Source organism: Notechis scutatus, chromosome 2 (assembly GCF_049901735.1).
Source record: "Notechis scutatus isolate UNSWTSFEM ecotype Mainland chromosome 2, rNotScu1.2, whole genome shotgun sequence".
Taxonomy (NCBI): domain Eukaryota; kingdom Metazoa; phylum Chordata; class Lepidosauria; order Squamata; family Elapidae; genus Notechis; species Notechis scutatus.
In genome coordinates, this window is record NC_142010.1 from 161,245,342 (window position 1) to 161,266,737 (window position 21,396).

A 21,396-nucleotide genomic window follows, 5' to 3' on the forward strand; every position below is an offset into this window, starting at 1 on the left:
CTAAGTGTGACAGCTGGTCATACGTAATTTTTTCAGTGCCATCATACTTTAAACAGTTGTTAAATGAATTGTTGTAAAGGATACTTGTATAGTACATTGTTTTCAGGTTTCTTGAAAATCAGAACTAGAGAAGAAGTAATGCTTGGTGGATTGGAGGACAGAGCCTTAGGAATGTTAGTGAAACAAGTTAGGGCAAAGAACTGCAGATCAGGCAGGTTGATCTGATTGGTATCTCAGAGATGCAACCTGGGAAATGTGAAGCTGAGCACCTGGAAAGCACAAGCGGAGGAAAGAACAGACTTCTATAAACAGGTATATTTTTCTTGACCCCTTGATTCTTACCTTCTGTATAAGATTGTCTTTCTTTTGCCAAAGATCACTAAGAAGGAGGGAGGTGGTGAAGGAAAAATAAGTGTCTGTTTAGTGGGTCAATTTGCTCTTATGATAAACTTTAATATAGTTATTTGTATGCCATGAATATTCTTTATCAGTGTGTACTCTAATGAATTAGTGAGAGAGAGAGGGAAAAAATGGATAGTAATTAATGTAACTGAAGTGTTGATAGTGATAGCCATTTGATTCAGTACTGGAGTTAGTGTAGGCCTTCTGTAGAAATTCTAAAAAAAATGTTTATTAGGGAACTTTGTGCATCTCCAGTTTTATAATAACACTATAGTTTGTTAGGTTTTTCCATTATACGAACAAATGGCAAGAGTTCTGATTCTTCTTTGTTCTTTACTTCCAGGCTTGTGGTTGCCATTGGTGGGCTCCTCCTTCTCTGTGGCCTTGTTTCTGTGTGTGTGAGATGCTGCTGTTTTAATTGTCATCAGGGAGAAGATGCTCATCCTCAACCATATAAGGTTACAGTTATTGCTTTTGATCATGACAACACCCTTCAAAGCACCATCACCTGTGAGTGGAATAACAATTTCGTCATCCTGAAGGTTGAAAATAATTATGAAAAATGCCAGTCAGAAAAGTCTTGCCAAAATAGTGTACAGGACATCCCAACTTTTTGAGACAAGTGGGCACTTTTGAAATCCTGGAAGATGTCATGAGTATTTTCAATTAAATGCTTCCTGGGGCTAGCAATTTAGATAATGACTGCAATTGGCATGACAAGTTATAAAACACTTTTTAATGAATATGACTAAAAACAAAAACTTTTCTCAAGAACTATGGTAAAAATATATTTCAGAGAAAATAAATAGGTAAGTTCAAGGATTAAGTAACCAACTGCTAAGTAACCGACTGCAAGATGGAAATGATCCCAAATGTTTCTAAAAGACAAAATGTGCCTTTACCATGCACAATTAATTCTAAACATCCCAATCATATTAATACAATAGTTAAATCATAAGATACCATATGCAATTAATTACTCCATTTCATCTCTCTAGTATATATTTCTGATATCATGATAAAATGTTGGCTAGCCCAATTACTTGTTTCCCCTGGACACACACAAAAAAAGATTGGCCATACATTACCTGCCATTTTAAAAAAATAGAATTACTTCTCAGAAAGCTTTGGGGACCTAATAAAATGATATTAGAACCTAACATTTTTATAATAATAAATAGATCAGAAGAGGCACTCCTGGTGTCATTAGTAACTGTAAAGACATGTGCTCATACAAATACATTGTGGATCCAAAGCTGACACTCTCAGATTCATCTGAATCATTACTCTACCAGTTAAGTTCTATTGAACAGCCTCTGTTCTTCAGACATAAATAAACATTACATACAGTACAAAGCACTGAAAAGGATGAGCCTTTTAAATCATGCTGTTGAATTGAATCTCCAATCCCAGTCAGAAGTATTAAACTTAATAAGCACTTTTGAATAACTTTGGTAAGATTCAAAGCATATGAAGAGTTTCAACTAGCTTAATAGAATCTCAAACCTCATTTTATCTTTTGAAAACCTGCCAAGAAGCTGAGGTAGTGGTGCCTTAACAGAACCAGAGTAGGAAGAGACCTTGGAGGTCTTCTAGTCCAACTGCCTGCTCAAGCAGAGACCCTATACCATTCCAGATAAATGATTTACAGACCCCTTACGTCCTGGACATAAACTGTTTCAACTCCTACCCTCAAAATGATGCTATAGAGCACTGCACACCAGAACAACTAGACACAAGGATAATTTTCCCCCAAACACCATCACTCTGCTAAACAAATAATTCCCTCAGCACTGTCCAACTATTTACAAAGTCTGCATTACTATTACTATTAACCTTCTCATCACTCCTTATCACCCGTCCCCTCCCACTTGTGACTGTATGACTGTAACTTTGTCGCTTGTAATCTTACGATTTATATTGACTGTTTCCTAGTATGATTTGATTGCTTATTGTACCCTATGACTATTATTAAGTGTTGTACCTTATGATTCTTGACTCTTGATGAATATCTTTTCTTTTATGTACACTGAGAGCATATTCACCAAGACAAATTCCTTGTGTGTCCAATCCCAATAAAGAATTCTATTCTATTCTATTCTATTCTATTCTATTCTATTCTATTCTATTCTATTCTATTCTATTCTATTCTATTCTATTCTATTATTGTCCAATCTCTTCTTAAAACCTCTAGTGATGGAGCATCCACTGCATCTGGAGGCATGGTGTTCCGCTGATTAATTGTTCTTACTGCCAGGAAATTTCTCTTTAGTTCTAAATTGGATCTCTCTTTCACAAGTTTCCATCCATTCTTGTTCTATCCTCAGGTGCTTTGGAGAATAGGTTGACCCCTTCTTCTTTGTTCAAATACTACTATCTTGTCATGCCTAGCCCTTCCCTTTGTTAGACTAAACATTCCCAATTCCCGCAAGTGTTCATCATATGTTTTAGCCTCCAATTCCCCAATCATATTTGTTCTTCTTCTCTGCACTTTCTAGAACAGGGGTATCAAACTGGAGGCCTGTGGGCTGAATGTGTCACATGCAGGCCACACCCATCCCAGCTCCGCGAATGAGAAAAATGTCACAAAATGTCATGTGATGACAACATGACGTGAGTTTGACATCCATGTTCTAGAATCTCAACATTTTAATCCAGAACTGGATGCTGTATTCCAAGTGTAGTCTTACAAAAGCAATATAAAGCGATACTAACACTTCATGTACTTTTTTTTATTGCTAAAAAGTTTTTTATTTTATTTTGACAACAAACATTGACAAATACAAACATAAAACATCAATAAAACCATCTTTCCATTGTATAATGTGTCGGTTGGTACATATCTTTTATGCACAATATCAACAGTCTTTCCCTTCAAAATGCTTAATTAAAGTTCATATTATATAAATCAACTATACATATTATAACTTCTTATTAGACTTTGTTTATAAGTTCATATCATCCTTTTCGAGCAAATCTCAACTTTACAGAACCTAATTCATAATATCATTCATTTCATTGTAATCAATTATATCATTACATTGTCTTATCATTACTTAATATTATGATATTGATACTGAGTTCTATTGCTGTAATCTCCTGGGTCGTTGGCTGTGTTGTAACATCAAGACCCAGGATGTCACAACAATAGAACTCAGAAGGTCATCACACAGCCCATTACCCAGGTTGTTACAACACAGGAGGCTGATAGACACACAGCCAATACCTCAGCCACACATGTTCTTACGAAAAAGCTAACCAATCTGCAAATATCAACTCCATCAACCAATCAAGAAATAACAACACAGCCAACCTCCCCACCAGTATTTATAGAGAGACGGCAGCTCCGATCACGCTTTGCTCACACAAGCATAAAGCCAAAAGCACCAGTCTGAAGATGGCGAGTGGGACCTCATCAAAACGTTGCCAAGATACTCTCAATCTTACATGGGAAAAGACCCGAACACACCAAGACCTGCATATATATATGGCACCAAAACCCTAGCCACTATAGAAAACCCCAGCCAAAGAATTATCAGAGAAGCCATCAAGATTGAAAAAAGACCTGAAAGCATGAATAGAAGAGATGATTCCATCAGACTGTCAATTATTTGAAAGCCTGCACTCACAAACAAAAAAATATCCACAACACAAGCCAGGCAAACACCTGGCACAAACAGATCCCCCCTGATGCCTCTAGCTCAAACACACCCCAACCAGGCACCCAGATGAAACCTAGCTTCCTAATAAATGATAGCCGTCCATTTACTCGGAGCCAAGCCGCACTAAAAGCCTCCAATACAGGAACACAATGTTGCCAGCCAATCAAGACAAAAAAAGCCACAAAACAGACAGAAGATATTAGAAACGCTAATCAAGCAGAACACAGCAAACTCCAAGACCAATAAACACAGACCAAGACTCCCAACCAATCAGGATTAAGAAAAAAACATTCTGGCACAGCAGTAGGCTAGCCCCAAATTTAAAACTGAAACGGCTGTGAAAGTCTGACTCACAGACGAACACAATCCTGATGATGGCAGATGAGATTCTGCCGAAATGTTGCTACAACTTTAAAAGCACAACTATAATGACGTGGGAAAATACCCAAACAAAGCTGAATACCATACATATACATATACATATACATATACATATATTTGTTTTCTTAAGTTTTCGCAGGTACTTACATGTTGTGCCTCCGAGGTTTGAACCTGGTCAGTCAGCAGATGTAGGCTCGAGTGATGAAGAAGATCTGGCATTGAGATTCGAGCCTGCATTATTGAGCGACGTTGAGAGGAGTCTGGGGGAGGAGGAGGAGTTGACTCTGAGAGATGAGCCTGATTTACTAGAAGTTTCAGAGGCGTCTTCCTCTTCTGGAACTCCCTCCCTGATTGCACCTCAGGTGTTAACTGTTAATCAGGAAAGTGTGCCAGAGGCTTCAAGCGATAATGAAACTGCCGGATGCTGGCTTAATGCTAGGACTAGGAGAAGATTGAGACGTCAATCACAATTAGAAAAGAGATGTCAAGCCAAGGATTAATTAAAGACACTGACACGCCCCTTCAGGGGATATATAAGGAGCGTGTTAACGCCTCTCCCCCGCTTGAAGCAAAGTGTATTTTGGTGTGAAAGAATTGCGTATGGCTGCGGCGTTGTGATTTATGGACAGTTCAGACTTACCAGACGGATTCCAGGAAGACTGCCAAGGACTGTGAAAATAGAAGCAGTTAACTCTTTTGGGTCTGGTTTTGTTTGCTTGAATATTTGAACTTTGGATTCTCACCTGTGGATACAGGTGAGACAGAACACTTACATGTATGGTATTCAGCTTTGTTCGGGTATTTTCCCACATCATTATAGTTGTGCTTTTAAAGTTGTAGGAACGTTTCGGCAGAATCTCATCTGCCATCATCAGGCTTCTGTATTGTGTTTGGCTGTGTCCTGATTGGGTAGGGGGTGTTGTCATTGGTTGGGGGTTTGGCTGTGTTCTGATTGGGTGGGGGTGTGTTGTCATTGGTTGGGGGTTGGCTGTCCAACCAATCAGAACACAGCCAAACCCCAACCAATGACAACACACCCCCACCCAATCAGAACACAGCCAAGCCCCCACCCAATCAAGTCACACCCCCACTAGCAGTTAAAAGGAAGAAGCAGCTGCAAGCTCACATTACTCTGAGAAGCACAAAGCCGAAGACACAAGCCTGAAGATGACAAATGATACTTCGTCGAAACGTCGCCAAGTTACTTCCAATTTTATGTGGGAGAAAACCCAAATAACCAAAGATCCACATACAAATACCCGCGAAAACCTCAGAATATATATATATATATGTTGTGATTCCGGCATCTGCTACAGGTTTTTTGAATGACAGCTCCAGCGAGGAGGACTTATATGAATCAGCAAGTTCTAACGATGAGGAGGAGATGAATGCATTTGATTTGCAAGATCGGCTTGAACCTTCAAACTCCTCCACCCTTCAATTAGGTGGTCAGCCGGGAACGGGTGATAATGAGGAACAAATGTTATCTTCAGGTGAAGAAGATGATAATTTGGATGATTGCTGGGTAGATGTCAGGACAAGACGTCTCCTGACAAGGAGGAACCAACGAGGATACAGTAGGAGAGCAGACCAGCAATTAGACTAATTAGTTACTCTATAAAGGGAGAGATATGACTTTGCACTTTGTCCGGAACAAAGTGTCTATTTGCAAGGAGAACTGAAGAGCACAGTTTGGAGGATTTTGATCTGAAATATCTTGTTGGGATTTGGATTTAATTCGTTGGAACTTCTACTTATTGGAATTATTTTGTGAAGGATTTTGATCTGAAGAATCTTGTTGAGTCTTGGATTTAGTTCGTTGGAACTTTTACTTATTGGAGCTATCTGTGAAAATTCCTGTTTGCTGCCTTTCTTTACAAGGACTGTTGCTTTCAGCCTTATCTGTTTACTTTAAAAGGTGGGACATAACATTTTCCTGTTTGCTGCCTTTCTTTACAAGGACTGCTGCTTTCAGCCTTAACTGTTTATTTTAGAAGGTGGGACATAACATATATATATACACACACACATACATACATACACACATACACACATACACACATACACATACACATACACATACACATATACATATACATATACACACACATTCATCAAGAATAAGATACAACACAGTGATAGTCATAAACCTAATAAGCATCAAATCATACTCGGAAACAAATAAAATAATAAAAATTGTAAAGATACAAGCAACACGGTTATAGTAATAAGTAGGAAGAGATAGGAAACAAGGATGAGAAGAATAATAGTAATACAGTTTTACTAAGTAGTTTGACAGTGTTGTGGGAATTAGTTGTTTAGCAGTGTGATAGCATTCAGGGAAAAACTATCCTGGTGTGCACAGTGCCCTATAGCATCATTTTGAGGGTGGAAGTTGAAACAATTTATGTCCAGGATGTAGATATTTTTACAGCCCTCTTTTTGACTTGCCCTGTATACAGGTCCTCAAGGGAAGGCAGGTTGGTAGCAATTGTTTTTTCTACAGTTCTAATTATCTGTTGAAGTCTGTGTCTGTCTTGTTTGGTTGCAGAGCCAAACCAGACCGTTACAGAGGTGCAGATGACAGACTCAAGAATTCCTCTGTAGAATTGAATCAGCAGCTCTTTGGGCAGTTTGAGCTTTCTGAGTTGGCGCAGAAAAAGCATTGTTGTGCTTTTTTGATGACATTTTTGATGTTAGATGTCCATTTTAAGTCTTGAGGTATGATAGAACCTAGAAACTTGAAGGTCTCTGCTGTTGATACTGTGTTGTCTATTATTGTAAGAGGTGGTAGTATAGGAGGATTTCTCATAAAATCTACCACCATTTTTACAGTTTTGAGTGTATTTAATTCAAGATTGTTCTGGTTGCACCACAAGGCTAGTTGTTCAGTCTGTATGCAGATTCATCATTGTCTCAAATGAGACCAATCACTATTGTATCATCTGCAAACTTCAGTACTTTAACAGAGGGATCTTTTGAGATGCAGTCATTGGTATATAGTGAGAAGTGGAGAGAGCATCCAGCCCTGGGAGGCTCCTGTGCTCATTGTACAGGTATCTGGTGTGGTTTTGCCTAGCTTGACCTGCTGCTTCCTGTCTGTTAGGAAGCTTATGATCCATTTACAAGTGTGGTCAGGTACAGCTAGCTGATTTAATTTAGTTAGAATAATATCTGGAATGGTGATATTGAATGCTGAACTAAAGTTTACAAAGGGGATCCTTGAGTCTTTGGAGATTCAAGATGTTGTAGAATGTAGTGCAGAGTCATATTAACAGCAGCATCTGTTGATCTATTTGCTTAGTAGGCAAATTGCAGGAAGTTTAACAGTGGATCTGTCATGGTTTTCAGTTGGACCAGCACTAGCCTTTCAAAGGTCTTTATAACTACAGATGTTAGAGCAACCAGTCTGAAGTCATTCAATTCCTTGATAGAAGGTTTCTTCGGCACTGGGATGATAGTAGAACATTTGAAGCAAGAAGGAACATAGCATATCTCTAGTGATTTATTAAAGATGCAGGTGAAGATGGGGGCCAGTTGTCAGCATAAGCTTTTAAGCAAGAAGGAGTTATCTTGTCTAGGTCTGGTGCTTTTCCTGGCTTTTGTCTGTGAAATAGACCTTGCACCTCATTCTCTGTAATTATCAGAAGTGATGGACCCAATAGGGTGGGGTAGGTTGTAGGAGGTTTAGCTGTTGTTGGTGTGTCTGAGATGGGGATTGTGAAGATGGGTGGCAGTAGTTTTCTCTCAAACTACAGTAAAACATATTCAGGTCATCTGCCAGTTGTTAATTTCCTTCAGCATGGGAAGGAGGTCTTGCTGTAACTGGTGATATTTTTAAGAGTTTTCCACATGTTTGCTGGTTCATTTGTTGAGAACTGATTCTGTAGCTTTTCAGAGTAGTGTCTTTTCGCTGTTCTGATCTCCCTTGTTAATACATTTCTGGCCTGATTGTACAGTATTCTATCATCTTTCCTGTAGGCTTCCTCTTTGGTACGACGTAGCTGCTTAAGTTTAGCTGTGAACCAAGGTTTATTGTTACTGTATGTTCTCAGGTTTCTGGTCAGCACACATAGGTCTTCACAAAAACTGACATATAATGTTACAGTATCTGTGAGTTCATCCAAGTCTGCAGAGGTATCTTCAAACACATTCCAATCAATGCAGTCAAGGCAAGCCTGTAGCTTTAGCTTTGCCTCCTCAGTCAAAGTCTTCACTGATTTAATTGTTAGTTTTATGGTTTTAAGTCTTTGTCTGTAAGCAGGTACAAGGTAAATCATACAATGATCAGAATGTCCCACAGTTGCTCATGGTAAAGACCGAAAAGCATCTTTTAATATTGTGTCTAAGTATTCTTGCCTCTAGTGAGACAATTGACATGCTGAAAATATTTTGGTAGCTCTTTCCTTAAGTTTGCTTTATTAAAATCTCCTAAAATAATTTGAAATGAATCTGGGTATTTAACTTCAGCCCACCCAATCTGGTCAGAAAGAGTTCGTAATGCATTGTTTACACAAGCTTCTAGAAAAACATTCACAGCAATTAGGAGAAATGAGGAGAACTCTTGTGGAGAATAGAATGGTTTACAATTGATAATTAGTGGTGTCTCTAAGTCCACACCACATAATTTCTTTAGTATGGTTATATCTCTGGACCAGCAGCTGTTAATATATAAACATAAGTCTCCTCCCTTCTTTTTACCAGATGTTTCTGCAATTTTGTATGCTCTATATATCTGAAATCCTGAGATATGCAGGCTACTATCATCAATTGACTCATTTAGCCAAGTTTCAGGGAAGCAGAGAGCTGCTGAGTTGAAAAAAAAATCAGAATTGCATCTATTTAAAAGAAGTATTTCATCCATCTTATTAGTGAGTGAACGTAAATTAGTCAGAAAGAAAGGAGAGGGGCTTTTATCCCACTTTTCCTTAGTCTATTCAAAATTCCTGCTCACTTACCCCTTCTTCACCTCCAGCGTCTTCTTTGCCTCTATTTGTTTTTGCTTATCCATTGTTCAGAGGAAGTTGCTTCTGCATTTGTAAAGACCCCCCCCCCAGGGGGAGGGGGGAGAAGTCACAGAAAGTTTCCCATCAGCTTGATGCTTAATAGTTGGTCTCTTGAGTATGAAATCCTTAGAGAATCACAGAGAATGATAATAACAGAAAAACTATCAGAGAGCATTTCTCCATTGGTAGCGCCATCTTGGCAGATGATATACAATACAATTTATATGCATGATATACTGGTACAATTTATACTATACAATATATAGTATATACAATATATAATACATACAATATAAACTATATAATTTATATATGTTGTCTTATAATTTTTGTGCTTTTTTGTCTTGTATTCCTAATCTATCTTTTATGGTACTGCTTTTATTAGGTTGGAGTATTTTATCTTTTGTGTAAAGACAGGTGCAAAAAATGAATTAAGCAGTTCCACATTCTTCCTGCTGCCCATTAACTCCTTGCCATCTTCCCCACATTACTGCACTGATAGTTTCCTTGAGGTTTTTTACATGTTGAAACTTTTTTAAAAAATTAACATTTGTTGTAAGTCTTAATTTGTTCTTAGCATTTGCTTTCCTGACTTCATCTTTGCAGATCCATGCTATTTTACTTTATTTTACTTTAGTTATGTGTCCTTTTCATTTTTATACTTGTCTTTCTTGTCTTTCAATTTATCAAAGAGTTCTTTGTGCAACCATGTTTTTTTCATCTGGGGCCTCTAATTTTCTTTCTCAATGGTATCGTGCTTGATCCGGTTTTTATAATCTCATTTTTCAGTGTTTCCTATGCTTCTTGAGTTATTTTCCTGTTTAAAGTTTTCATGCATGGACTCCTTCTCATGTTTGTTGAAATTGTCTCTCTTAAAGTCTGAGGCACTTGTTTGACTTTGTTCTATTGCCTGTGCCTACATTATGTTGAATTCCAATGTTGCATGTTACTCTCCCTCAAAGTTCCTTAATTTCAACTGGTTCTATCATTTTGTCTCTATTATTGAGAAATAAGTCCAGTACAGCTGACCCTCTAGTTCCCTACTCTACTTTTTGAGTGACAAAGTTGTCTGCTAGGTTCATTTGGAACCTCCTTGATCTTTCACTAAGTGCAGAGTTTCTCTACCAGTTGATGGTAGAGAAACTATTACTACTGTGGTGTGTATTCTGCACACCTTAGCTAACTGATTAGTAAAATGTTCATCTATTTCCCCTACAAGTAGTCCTCAACTTTTGACCACAATTGAGCCAAACATTTCTTTTTTTTTTTTGAACAAATTTTATTAATTTTTAAAGACATACAAAACATAAATACACAGAAACACAAAACATAAAAGCATAAAAAATCTCTTTTCTGAAAGTTGCTTAGTCCCGGGTTAAAACTCTTGATACAGACACAAATTCAAATTCATATTCATTTTATATACCATTCCATATCTTGTTAGCATTTTCAATTTTCTATATAACTTCTCCTCTCTTTTAAATTTTCTCAATTTTATTTTATTTATCTCCTCTCAATTCGAATCATAATATTTATTATTCTTTGTCTGTTCTATTTCCAGCTATCCATTTATCTTTCTTCTTTGAAAAAAACTTCTCCTGTACACTAAATGGAGTATGATGCCTTTATCTCTTTCCCCTATATTTATAATACTTAATATAAAACACATAACTTACATTGGGATTCTGTCTGGTACATTCTAAAATTATACAGTATTATCAAAACCAATACAAATCTATTCATTAATATTGATATTCATTTATGTCTTAAACATTTAACACATTATTTTTCAGTTAAATCACATACTTTTATGGGAGCACCTATTTTCCATAGTTATTCCCCCCCCATGTCACATATTATAAATCATTATTTCATTACAATGTTCCCCTTTCTCCTACTTCAAATCTCTCATTTCACAAAAAGTTTCACTAGAATAACATAGTCTAATCATTAATATTAACAATCATTTATATCTTAAACATTTTACCCATTTCAGTTAAATATCATGCCTTTGTGGGAACACTTATGCTTTCCAAAATTATTTCCCCCCACATCACATATCTTAAATCATTGTTCCATTACAGTACTCCCCTTCTCTTAACAAAAATTTCACTAGATTATACTAAATATTTTATCGCATTTTAAATTACATATTATTTCTAATTTTCTATGGTTATTTCTAAATACAAATATAGAAATGCAATCTTATGTACCTTTCTAGAATCCCTTTTTCAATAAAATTTATCCATTATCTCTAAAAAACTTTTGCTTCTTTACAACTTGCTCCCCACTATTAAGGCTTCTCATCCCTTCCTTTCTCCCTTGCTTCTTCTTCTCCTTGTCCTCTTTACCCCCTTGTCTCTCCACCTCCCTTTTATTCTGCTTTCCCCCTTTCTGTTGTTTCCTAACATAATGTCCCCTTTTCACCTTATTCTTTTCTTCTTGGGTTGCTTTTCCAGATCTTAAGTCTTCTTTTCCTTTTTCTCTTTCTTTTTCCCTTCTCCGACCAAAGTTATTTGTTCATCAAAGATGGCTTCTTCTTTGTCCCCATCATCCTGTTGCTCATTCAGCTTTACATAAGTACAAACCACCATTTCTAAAAATTGAAAAAGAATGCCAAGGACTTCTTCCCCTTCTTGCTTTTCTTTTTCATATTTTTGGTATACAAGTTTCAGTCCATCCACAAGTGATGCCATTGTGCAGAGAAAAAGTTTTCCCAAACAACCACCCGAGTGCTTTTAATCAGAAATAGTTCTCAGAAGTTCCAAAATCACCAAACAATCCAAACAGGCTATTTCTTTTAAATACTTTCTCCTTCTTCACTTTCTCTTTCTGGGGTTAAAGTTTAGTCACAAAATTCCCTTTAAAATATCTCTTTTAGAAGTCTTATTGGTGTTTAGTAACTCTTTACAAATCTAGGCAATCTTCTCCTTATTTTCAATTGCTCCAATTTTTTTTTTCTCCTCTCCCTTCCCACTCACAGCCAAAAAGATTTTTTCCATCTGCTGTCACGTTAGGAAGGAGAGTGAAACGAAAGGGGAAAAAAACTTTCCCTTTTAGAATGTTCGCAGCTTGTAACTCTTACTAGGAACAATGTATCCTTAGCAGCCTTCAAGATTCAGGGCACTTTCTCTTGCCTTGTCCCAGTTGAAAGCAACTTTCATTACTCTTCCAGTTTTCTCCCTCCTGCACCTGCTTGTCCGGCTGTAGATTTCTTCGTGGCGGCCATTACTGACCGCCGCTCGTCCGTCTTGGGAAAAGGGGGTTTTGCCGGCTGGGGAGGGGGTCTGCGACCCCCCCAAACCCCTGTCTGGATCCCCCCTGTCTTCAGCTGCCTCTACGGGGCAGCTATATCCCCCAGATCCAAACGGATCGGGGGAACCTTGACGGCGAACGCAGCAGGGATCGCGCAGTATCGCGAATCCCTGCCGCTGCCGAAACCTGCAAACCGGAAGTCCCAAACATTTCTGATACTAAATAAGAATTTTGTTAAATGAGTTTTGCCCAATTTTATGACTTTTCTTGTCACGTTTATTAAGTGAATTGCTGCAATTGTTAAATTAGTAACATGGTTGTTAAATGAATCTAGTTTTCCCATTGAATTTGCTTGTCAGAAGGTTTTAAAAGGTGATCACATGATCCCGGGACACTGCAACCATCATAAATGTGAGTCAGTTGTCAAGCATCCAAATGTAAATCATGAGACCATGGAAATGCTGCAACAGTCTTAAGTGTGAAAAATGGTGATAAGTCACCTTTTTCAATGCTGTTATAACTTCAAATGGTCAGTAAGTGAACTGTTGTAAGTCAAGAACTACCTATATTTATTTGAGTATACAGTATACACCAGAATAACAGAGTTGGAAGGGACCTTGGAGATCTTCTTATCGAACGAACCCCTTGCTCAAGCAGGAAACACTATATCATTTCAGACAAATGGTTGTTCAATCTTGTCTTAAAAACTTTCAGTATTGGAGCACCCACAATTTCTGGAGCCAAGTTATTCTATTGATTAATTCTTCTGCCAGGAAATGTCTCCTTAATTCTAGGAGAATAATTTCCATCCATTGCTTCCTGCCCTTCCCAGTGCTTTGGAGACTAGGTTGACCCACTCTTCTTTTGGGCAGCCCCTTAGAGTACTGCTATTATATCGCCCATAGTTCTGTTCATTAAACTAGACATATCCAATTCCTGCAACAATTTTATCCTCTAGTTCCTAATCATCTTTGTTGCTCTTCTCTGTATTCTTTCTAGTCTCAACATCTTTTTTATATCGTAGTGACCAAAAGTGGATGCAATATCCCAAGAATAGTCTTACCAAAGCATTATAAAATGGTAAGACTTGTTGGCTTTTTTGGTAGGTGCAGCATATTACTGGCTCATATTTAAGTGATTGTCCACTAGGAGTCCAAGATCCCTTTTGCAGTTACTAATGTTGAGCCACATACCATGTATCCTATACCTGTGCATTGGTTTTTCTTGCCTAAATGTAAAAACTTACTTTTCTCTACATTGAATTTCATTTTGTTAGCTAGGTCTGTCAAGTATCCTTCAGTATCTTGAGACTATCTTCTGAAGTATTGGCAATGTCTTTCCTTCTTCCTTTTAATCCAAATGCATTAGATAATTTTTCCATTGGTTTTTTTCCCCTTTTCTATAGAGGTGTAGCCATTTTTTATATATAACCCAACTCTACCTCCCCTTTTATTGGGTCTGTTTATTTTGAACAATATAAATCCTTCTAGCTGTACATTGCAACACTGGTTCCCAACCTTTGTGGCTTGGTAACCTGGCTGGAGTGGGGAGTGCAGAGGAGAACCAGGCCACGAGTGGAGTTGTGCGTGCATACATGTGTGTGCCAGTCTGGCATTCATTCAAATGGAGTTGTTCATGCATATGCGCGATGGCCCACAGTTTGCACGAGTGGTGCTGTGTTGCGCCAGTCCTCTCTTGCACAGCCCAGTTCCAAATAGTCCACAGTCTGGTAGTGGGCCATGGCCTGGGCGTTGGGGACCCCTGCATTACAGTCATGGGTTTCATCTCACCAAGTTTTGATAATGGCAATGATACCACATCTGCTCTCATGTACTAGAACTTCAAGTTCATCCTGTTTGTACCTGATACTTTGAGCCTTAGTATACAGGCATCTGAGTCCTTTGTCATTAACCCTATGTTTGCTTCCTATCTTGCTTGAATATCGTTTAACCAATTTTGCAGGAAAAGAGACTCAAGATTTTTAAAAAATCTGGTTTGCTCTTTCCGATATGCTGAATATCTTTCATTTTTCCCTTAATTGTTTTGAGTGATCAATCTGTATCAGTGGTGGGATTCAAATTTTTTTACTACCGGTTCTGTGGGTGTGGCTTGGTGGACATGGCAGGGGAAGGATACTGTAAAATCTCCAGTCAGAGGTGGTATTTGCTGGTTCTCCGAACTATTTAAAATTTTCGCTACCGGTTCTCCAGAACTGGTCAGAACCTGCCGAATATCACCACTGATCTGTATACAATACAGTTTTTCACCTCTTTCAATCCATTCTTTTGCTCTTTCATTTTTTAAAATATTTTCTTTCTGTTACGTTTTGGTTTGGTTTTGTACTAAGAGTCATTTTCATTCTATGAATAAGTCTGAAATAGTATGGTATTAAGCATGATAGTATATTTTTTTAATTATTTTAATATATTTTACATAGCATGTTATCTATTTTTAAAAGCTATATGGTAATGTATTAGTACTGTGCAGAATTTCAAAAGGATGGTCTCTTCAACAAAGAATTAAATCTGTTTCTCAATTCAATGAGCACTTTTGTAGAATTAGTTTAATAGTTCAATCACTTAATCACTTAATCAACACATGAGAATAATTTAATTGTTACTGGTTGTAATGTTTTTAGTTGTAATGTTGTACTGTTATTTATAATTAGTTATAACTGTAGTTGTAATGTTTGTTTTAACCTAAATACTCCTGGTATTTACCCTTTCAGCCCTCCATTCCATGTTTGGCCCAGCTGCTCGGAGAATACTAGCAGTAGCACATTCCCACAGTGGAGTGCCAGCAGTGCATCACCCTGCCCAAACAGAGTTTCCCCCAATTTATGAGGAAGCCATACATATGAATAGCTTCACAGTGGCTCAAAGTGAAGAAAGAACCCCAGATTTGGAGCTGATGCCAGAGGAGAAACGGACATAGATACTGAGAAAGAAGTCCAGGAAGCACATTCCATAGACAGCCAAGACTCCCAAGTCAGATGATCAGCAAGTTTTCCAAAGAATTAATACCTTCACATAGATATACAGCTACTTCATATGCTCCTGTTTTTCCAGAACCTCATATCATATTTACCAAATCCTCTATTTTTAATACTATAAATCTAAAAATGTGTAGAGCAAGAAATATATTGCATACAATGTGCTGATGCACATATATATTTGTTAACAACATGCATCAAGGAACATGTTTGCAGAAGTTTAAAATATATTTCTGAAGTACATCTATTCTTCTAGATCAGGGGTGTCAAACTGGATTTCTTGGAAGGCTTGATCAGCATTGTAGTTGTTCTCCACGGGCCGGCTGGTGGTGGTGGTGGGAGATGGGATGGATGGCCTCCTGCAGCACCCTGTCAGGCAAAACTAGTTCTAGATCTACTACTTTCACACCTAAAAGGTATTCCAGCGTGCATCATTCACTTTCTAAAACAGTTTTAGGGTTTTCACAACAGTTCCCATACAATGTTTTTAGTATAATCCACGGGGCAGCCCTGGATCCAGCAAGGGGCCAGCCCTGCCGCCTCAGCCCTGCTCCCACAGGAGATGGCTAGGGCCCAGGGAACGGGGCTAAGGCAGTGGGGTGGTTCCTTGCATGCTCAGGGCTGCCCTGTGACCACGTTCCGGCCTGGATGTCAGCCATCAAGTTATAGATTAGCAGCCATCAAGTTATAGATTCCTGGGCAATCTGTGCATCCCATTTTTGGCCTTCCTGGCCTCCAGAAGCCTTCTGGCCAAAAATGGACCCATTTTTGGCTTTCCCCCACCTCCAATACCGCTCTGCCTTATCTTCCAGTTTGTCAGATCTCTAACAGTGATACTGCCATTCAATTGGGAGAAGGGGGGCTTTGAATTCGATTCATTACTATTGCTTGTGACAACTATTACTTTATAATTTGTATCCTGGTGCCGAAGCGCCCTGAGATTTTCTTACCTCTTGGGGAATGTAATGAGCCATGTGGGTTGTTTCACTTTGAAAGCCAGCAGAAGATGGCCATGGGAATGTATGTTTATCTGTTTCTCAGAGCAGACAATATAATAACATCTTCACACCTGTGGATTGGCTAAATCCACATCTGGCTAAAGGGAGGGGCTTTAATTCTACTTGTCTTGCCTAAGGATATTCAGACTCTGCTTTGAATGCTTTCTTTTCACTTCTGCTTAATAAAAGATTCCTTTTGAAATACTTCAGTTCATACTTACACAGTTCCAGCTTGCGAAGGTAAGTCTAAAACTCGACCAAAAGTGGGGGGCAAGTGGGTGGACGGGGCAATGTGGGCAGGGCAGCTTTGTGGTCCTGTGTGGACTGGATTATTGGCTTCGGTGGGCCATATCCGGCTCGCAGGCTGTAGTTTGAGGACCCCTGTGTAGAGTGTTACTTTCCTCTTCACTAAATGCCTCTGCCAAGTCTTGGTACTCTCTGGGAATCTGGAGACTTCCCGGCCGCAACTTAGACTTTTTCGCCCTCTGGCTGACTGAGTGATCCTTCCCCCACAGGGCTGGCAGCGGGGAGGGGGCCTAGTGCCAGTTTTATTTTCCGGTAGCCATCTTCCCATGAAATGATGGGTCCCCACTTGGCCAGCCAGGCCAGGCTTGGGATAACTGTTTCAGTCATTTTTGTCACTACCACAAACCAGATGAGCTCCCAGTGGTGACCCATTTCCAATCACATGGGCTCGGTGACAAGGGTAACAGGGGCTCCTTGGATTAGTGACCCATCAATTTGTTCGAAGCATATGTTTTAGGGGCCTCATTTGGAATGCCTAGCTTCTGACAGTGAGAGGCTGATCAGGCAACTAGGTGCATCCCATGTCTATGACAACCTCTACCTTGCCCTGGGCACCAGTAGTCTTGACTAAATAGTGAATGGACAGATGGCTTTACTTACCATCAGATTGTCTTCAGTGTTGTTGTTGCCCACAGCCAGCAGTGGAGTCTCCCGAGCCGGAGTTCCCCCTCCCTTTCAGGGGAAGGGGGTGCTCAATGGCTTGATGGACAAACTTTCTCTTTTCCGTGGTCTTCCATGGCTTTTTGGGCTTGACTGGTGCAGGGATCCGTGTTTAAGGGACGGGGACAGTGCCAGGTATTCTGACACTCAATGGCCTGTTGGACACAGCAAAAGCATTTGATTAATGTTGTTAAGGTCCCCCTGAGCTGCTCTTCCACTTGGCGGGAAATTGATTGCCAAGTTGTCTCCTGGGCTTCCTCTCTGGTGTCTCTTTAGGGTGTCGGGAGCTCAATGTTAATGGCCACCACCATCTGATACCAGTCATGGATGTGGTCTGGGACACCCCCGCAGATGCAATTGTGCAGTTCCTTGTCCAAGCCCTCCTTGAAGAAGTGCACTAAGAGGCACTCAGGCCACTAACACAGCTTCCCAGCAAGCCTCTGGAACTCCCTGACATATTCCTTAACTGGGCGGACTCTCTGCCTGATCACCTTAATTTTGGCCTCTGCTTCCTGGCCCAGAGCCATATCCTCAAATCTTTTCCTCAGTTCCTGCAGGAATTCATTGACATTCCCTAGCTCAGGAGTGCTTTCATTGTGCAGTTGGGTCACCCATTCTGCAGCCTCTCCTTGCAGGTTTTTGGTGATGGCTGTGATTATTTCCTGGTTGCTAGGATAATTTTCCCCCACAGCGGTCAATTTGAGCCCATACCCAATTCAGGTAAAAGACTAGTTTAGCCGGGTTCCCATCAAAAGTAGCTCAGAAGTGTGGTGGGCCGAGCTAGTGAAGGACAAAGTGGCAGCAGCTGAGGCTGGGGCAAGCACCCATTGAGCTTGAACCTAGCTTGGCCTGGGTAATAAGCTCACCTGGGTGGCACCTGCCAGCCTGACTGCTGCTGGGGTTATCCTGGCAGGTTAGGCTGAGCTGGAGGTGATGGCAGAGTGCTGGCTGCCTGGATCATAACATGGTAGACCAATGCCAAATGGGGAAACTCAGCTGTGAGCTAGACTGTGCCAATGGGAATAGTGGGAGAGTCACAGTGAGTAGATTGGTCCCCTGAGGAGGGAAACATCAAAGTTGGCAGGTTCAGGGTGACTCTCATTTGTTCGGTTGATAAGTCTGCCCGTTGCCTCAGAGGATCAGCTGCCCAAGCCTCTCTGGCAGTGACCCCAGGATTTGGTGGTGGGCTGTGGTATGGTACCTCCAATCACCAGCTTAACTGAGGTCCAGAGGGACTGTCAATCTTCACTCAAGGATCATTGTCCTGGCCTCCCATGTTGAGGTAATTGGACCCACTCCCACTGGTGTCTGGAATGGGTCCTGGCTGCTGACCTCCACCTGGTAGAGCTTCTGAGTGGCCAGCCATTTGGAGCGGACTTTGGACCAGGTGCCCACCTGGCATGCAATTTCTCCCATTGCTTCTTCCACTCATTGAATCTCCAAGGGGGTCACTGGGCTTTCCAGGGCTCCTCTCCAAGCCCTGCAGGCACCCATGGCTTCTCTGATCTTCCCTTCCATCTTCCCTGAGTCTTCCTGCTGTCCATGAAGACCAGGTAAGCAGCTCTGGCTCAGGACCCTGGAAAGCAGCTCTGGTTGGTGTTTGGGATTTAGGAGAGTCGGTTTAATGTCAGGGTTCCAAGTAATAAACCCATCGAAAGCAAAACTCTGAGGCAGGTAGATACCTCAAAGAATAACTTTATTGGATAAAGCTATTGCACAATATTGGCACATATCTGGTGAAAACTGATTCTGGAGGTTCCTGCAGTTTTCACCTAATTAAAACTAAAATTTTGTCAATTTCTCAAAACAATCAGTCACATGGTCCAATCACATTGCTGTCTAGTTGCTTGGTGACATTACTCCGCTTTCCTCTGACCAGGTGTTAGAATGTCCTTGGTTTCCAAGAGAAAGTATTTTGTTTTGGCTACAAAATCCCAGCTATCTAAAATCCCTCCTCCCTATCCCTCAGCTCCAGTGTGACAACATGAAGCAGTCAAGATGGCTTTGGTAAGGCAGCTTCAGGGTTGACACTACATGCTGTTGTTGGTTTCTGCTCATTAATAAACAGGGTCCTTCTTTCCAATCAGCGTCCATTTTATTTTAGCGCCTTTCTCGCAGCTTGGAACCAGACCAGATTTTTCTTCCAACAAAGGCAAAACAGGCAACAATATATACAGTGGATACAACAATGAATGCATTGGCTTCATTCCCCAATCCCATGATTCTGTATTTTGTTGAAGGTATGCTTTCCATGGTGTTCACGTTGATAGCTAATTTTGCAGACTAGGAAAGTGCAGGTAGTGACAAAATAATATTAGAAGAATTAAAGTAATTTGGTAGAAAAACCTCTAGCCTTTGATTATTATTATCTAAGCTACCTTACGGATACCTTAAAGTTTACTTTGAATTACAGCTTGAAAGAAAACTTTTATAGAATGATGTATCAATTGTATTTGACTCCAGATAAATTGGCAAGAATGTAAAATGGAACTTCCAACAAATGCTGTAATCAAACTCCAACTATATTTTACCATAAGTGAGGGTCTTGTAAACATGCTAAATCATATTGAATAAATATAGTAATATTATGCAGAAAAGACCTACAATGCAAATACTAATGAAACATGAAGGATAAATCAACAGAAAAACAATGGAATCTTATTTCTGTACATGGTGATAGCCACAATGTTGTATGTGCCAAATAATGGAAATAAAAAGGAATATCAATATCAGTGGAAGTACAGATTTTGAAATTGAATGAGTTGGTAAAGACAGCAAAACTAACTGGGTTGATTAGAGACAATAGTTTGGACAAGTTTTAAGAGACTGGAAGCTATTTGCAGAGTTTTTGTGAGTTAAATATAATGCTTTGAAGTTTATTTTGGAGGGGTTAACAGTTAACAGGAGGTTGGACTAGAAGACCTCCAAGGTCCGTTCCAACTCTGTTAACTTTCTTATAGTGAAAGGTTGACTTAATGAACAGACAGTAGATTCGTATATTTGGGATATTTGTTCAGAATGTGATGTAAAATAGTAATTTAGCAAGCATACATGAAAAATGTATAACTATTTGTAGATCTGTAATGCAAGGAACCTATCATGTTTGTTTGAGATGCAGGTATCAACACTGAACCAGGGTGAACATTGTATCTTACTGTTAATTTTATACTTGTTATATATACTTTTTTCATTGTTTCTTATTCTGTATATTGTCTTTTATCTTCAGGAAAAAATAAACATACATATAGTTTAGTTTATTGTCATTGCACATCGTACAACAAAATTAAATACCATCTTCAATGTACTATACAGTAGAATTCAGTAGAGTTACTGTGGGATAGAAGCTGTTTTTCAGTCTATTTGTCCTTTTTATTATTCTGTACCGTCTGCCATTCAAACAAAGGATGCCCAGGATGAGATGGATCTTTGAAAATGTTTTGAACTTTCTTAAGGCAGCAGGAGCTTTAAAGCTCTTCCAAAGAGGGGAGAGGGCAACCAATGATCTTCTGTGCAATGACATTAACCCTCTGGAGTGCTGTCCTATCTGCCACTGTACAATTGGCAAACCATACACAGGTGCAGTAAGTTAAGATACTCTCTATGGTGCAGCAGTGGAAGGTCACCAGCAGTTTTTCATTCAGTTGTTGTTTTCTGAGAAGTCTCAGGTAGTGTAATCTCCGCTGGGCCCTTTTGACCAGTGCTGCAATGTGAGCACCCCAGGTCAGGTCCTCTTT

At 39.6% G+C, this 21,396-nt stretch overlaps 1 protein-coding gene across 1 annotated transcript in view; it reads left to right on the plus strand.

Moving 5' to 3' along the window:
• The window catches only part of TMEM52B (transmembrane protein 52B), a 64,012-nt gene extending 47,112 nt beyond the window's left edge, over positions 1-16,900 (plus strand). The window contains 3 exon segments of the mRNA XM_087957129.1: positions 746-912; positions 15,435-15,635; positions 15,638-16,900. Coding sequence (XP_087813255.1) covers positions 746-912; positions 15,435-15,635; positions 15,638-15,702 — 433 coding nt within the window. The 3' untranslated portion in view covers positions 15,703-16,900.
• The last annotated feature ends 4,496 nt before the right edge of the window (positions 16,901-21,396 follow it).